This window comes from Macrobrachium rosenbergii, chromosome 22, assembly GCF_040412425.1.
Source record: "Macrobrachium rosenbergii isolate ZJJX-2024 chromosome 22, ASM4041242v1, whole genome shotgun sequence".
NCBI classification, from domain to species: domain Eukaryota; kingdom Metazoa; phylum Arthropoda; class Malacostraca; order Decapoda; family Palaemonidae; genus Macrobrachium; species Macrobrachium rosenbergii.
The window spans coordinates 18,401,712-18,404,113 of record NC_089762.1 but is presented as its reverse complement, the minus strand read 5'-3'; the positions used below and the strand labels follow the sequence as shown (position 1 = coordinate 18,404,113).

General features: G+C 36.5%; 1 protein-coding gene across 1 annotated transcript in view; it reads left to right on the top strand.

Moving 5' to 3' along the window:
• The first annotated feature begins 674 nt into the window (after window positions 1-674).
• The window catches only part of LOC136850432 (uncharacterized), a 39,411-nt gene continuing 37,683 nt past the window's right edge, over window positions 675-2,402 (top strand). Inside the window, exons 1-2 of the mRNA XM_067124011.1 lie at window positions 675-915; window positions 1,560-1,705. Of these exons, the coding sequence (XP_066980112.1) occupies window positions 675-915; window positions 1,560-1,705 (387 nt within the window). The remainder of the gene's footprint in view (window positions 916-1,559; window positions 1,706-2,402) is intronic.

Sequence of the window (2,402 nt, the reverse complement as noted above, 5' to 3'; positions counted from 1 at the left end):
TCTAACTTCCAGGTACTAAATTCACTGGTTAGGTCAGCAGAGGCTTAATGGATTTTAATGGACTTACAACTACTGTTTAAGATTAGCCCGTCTCACATATTTCCATTCATAAAATTTATGTTAGCTCTTAACTAGGAATTTAACTCTTCAAAGTATTCTACGAATTTCCTCAGTGTATGAGTTGTCAGGCAACAAATATTTTGGAAATAACGATAATTTAAAGAATTAAAACATATAATTGTTATCTAATGAACGGAAAAGTTCATAAACAGGTCAATATTATAAAAATTTCAATGAAAACACCTCTGAAAATTTTCCCAACTTTCCTTTACTTTCATTCTACGGCTACATTTTCAACTATACATTGTCTAAAAAATCTTCATTTCTCATTCTAATGCTTAAATTTAAAGTCTGGAAATTTTGATGCATTCTCTATACTCCAGTACAAGAGTTATTTAATACTTATTCTTTTTATGTGGCTTGTAATTCCTTCCAATACTGCCTTAGTACAATTATTAAATCACGAATGTCTAAAATACATTGAGCACTTCTCCCCCCAGTTCCTAAGGCTCTCTGCTGAGGGTGTGTAACAGGTGGTGTACCATTTGTTCCTTTGTCCGATTTCCGGCAGAATTAGAGAAGAATAATTCACCTACTTCCAAGTTAAAGGATTTATGCCTACCAATGAAGAAACTAAGGATTTACCCACCGAAGAAGTATTAAGTGAAGGATATCTGAGATTAGAAGAGCTGTTCCAGGAAAGTGATGTTTCCCCTAGTACTAGCAACGAAGAGATTTCCCAAGAAGAAAAAGAACCTCTTGTTCCTGAAGGGAGTCAGAATGTTCCTGAGGACAGTAGTGAAACTACAGTAGCTGAGTTAGCATATCAGTCTGAGAGTTCAGCAACTGAAGTTGGTCAAGTGACTAGAGAGAAGCTAATAGAACTGCAGAAGGATACAACGTTATCTGATTTATTCTTTAGAGTTGTTGATCAAGGAGAGATGCAACAAAATCCTACTTGTTATTAATTACATGAAGGTTTGCTGATGAGGAAGCACAGACCTGCAGATGTACCTGGAAAAGCTGAATGGGGCTAATAGCGGCAAATTTTAATTCCATATCCATTGAGGAAGCAAGTGGTAGTAGTAGCCCACGAGTCCGGACACATAAGAATTGGGAAAACTGTTGAGAAGATTATGAAATATTTCTTTTGGCCCGGACTTCACAAAGATGTTCTGTCAAGAATGTCACACCTGCCACATAGCTGGAAAACCATATGAAACCATCCAGAAAGCCCCCTACAACCAATAGAAGTTAGAGGAGAACCCTTTAGCAAGGTGATTATAGGTGTGGTAGGGCCGCTTCCGAAAACAAAAAAGGGAAATGAATATCTGTTAACATTAATGTGTCCTGTGAAGCGGTATCCTGAAGCTATTCCAGTTAGAAGTATAAGTTTCAAGGTAATCGCCGACAAGTTGGTGGATTTTTTCTCTAAGTTTGGAATACCAGAAGTTGTGCAAAGTGACAGAGGAACAAACTTTACTTCTACATTGTTCCAGGAGGTGATGAACTTGTTAGGGGTGAAACAACAATTATCAACTGCACACCATCCAGAGTGTCAAGTAGCTTGGAAAGGTTCCACCAGACGTTAAAAAGCATGATGACAAAATACTGCTCACCAAATGTAATGATTTTTGGTCGAGAGGTAAGAGGACCGCTGAAGATTCTCGCGGATTTGAATTCTGCTACGGACATTAGAATTTCTTCATTTTCCTACATTTTGATCTCAGGCTTTGTAGCGACAAGCATATCCATTAAGTGCAAAGAATTCAAGAAGTTAAGGAGGCAGTCTGGTTATGTGTGTGTGTATATAGTGTATATATATACATACATTAAAAGAGTGCATTTTTTGCAAGTATCTACCCACTCACTTTAGAGATTGTATGAGTCTTAGGAATTGGTGGAGGGAAGCGTTCAATAATGTATTTTAAGGAGTAGTGACTTAATAATTATAATAAAGTAGTATTGAATATGAATTACTAAGGATTCAAGTTCGAATTCTGATATGGATGCCAGAATTTTTTCGTAACCTTGCATTTGGATCTCAGCCTTTGTAGTGGGTAGCGTATCTAAAAAGTGTAAAGAATTCGAGAAGTTAAGAGGACATTGTGGTTATAAATATATATATATATATATATTATATATATATACATACATACATACATACATACATATATCTAACATATTTAAATTCATCAATTCTCATTTTTCCTTTGGCGATTGTTGCAACAATGAGTTAAGCCTTCCGGGGCTCAAAGAATCTCTAGGGATGAGGCTGCAAGCCCTACGCCTTTTTATGCCTTTACTTTGACAGCTGTTTACAATGGGACCCATTGACAGCT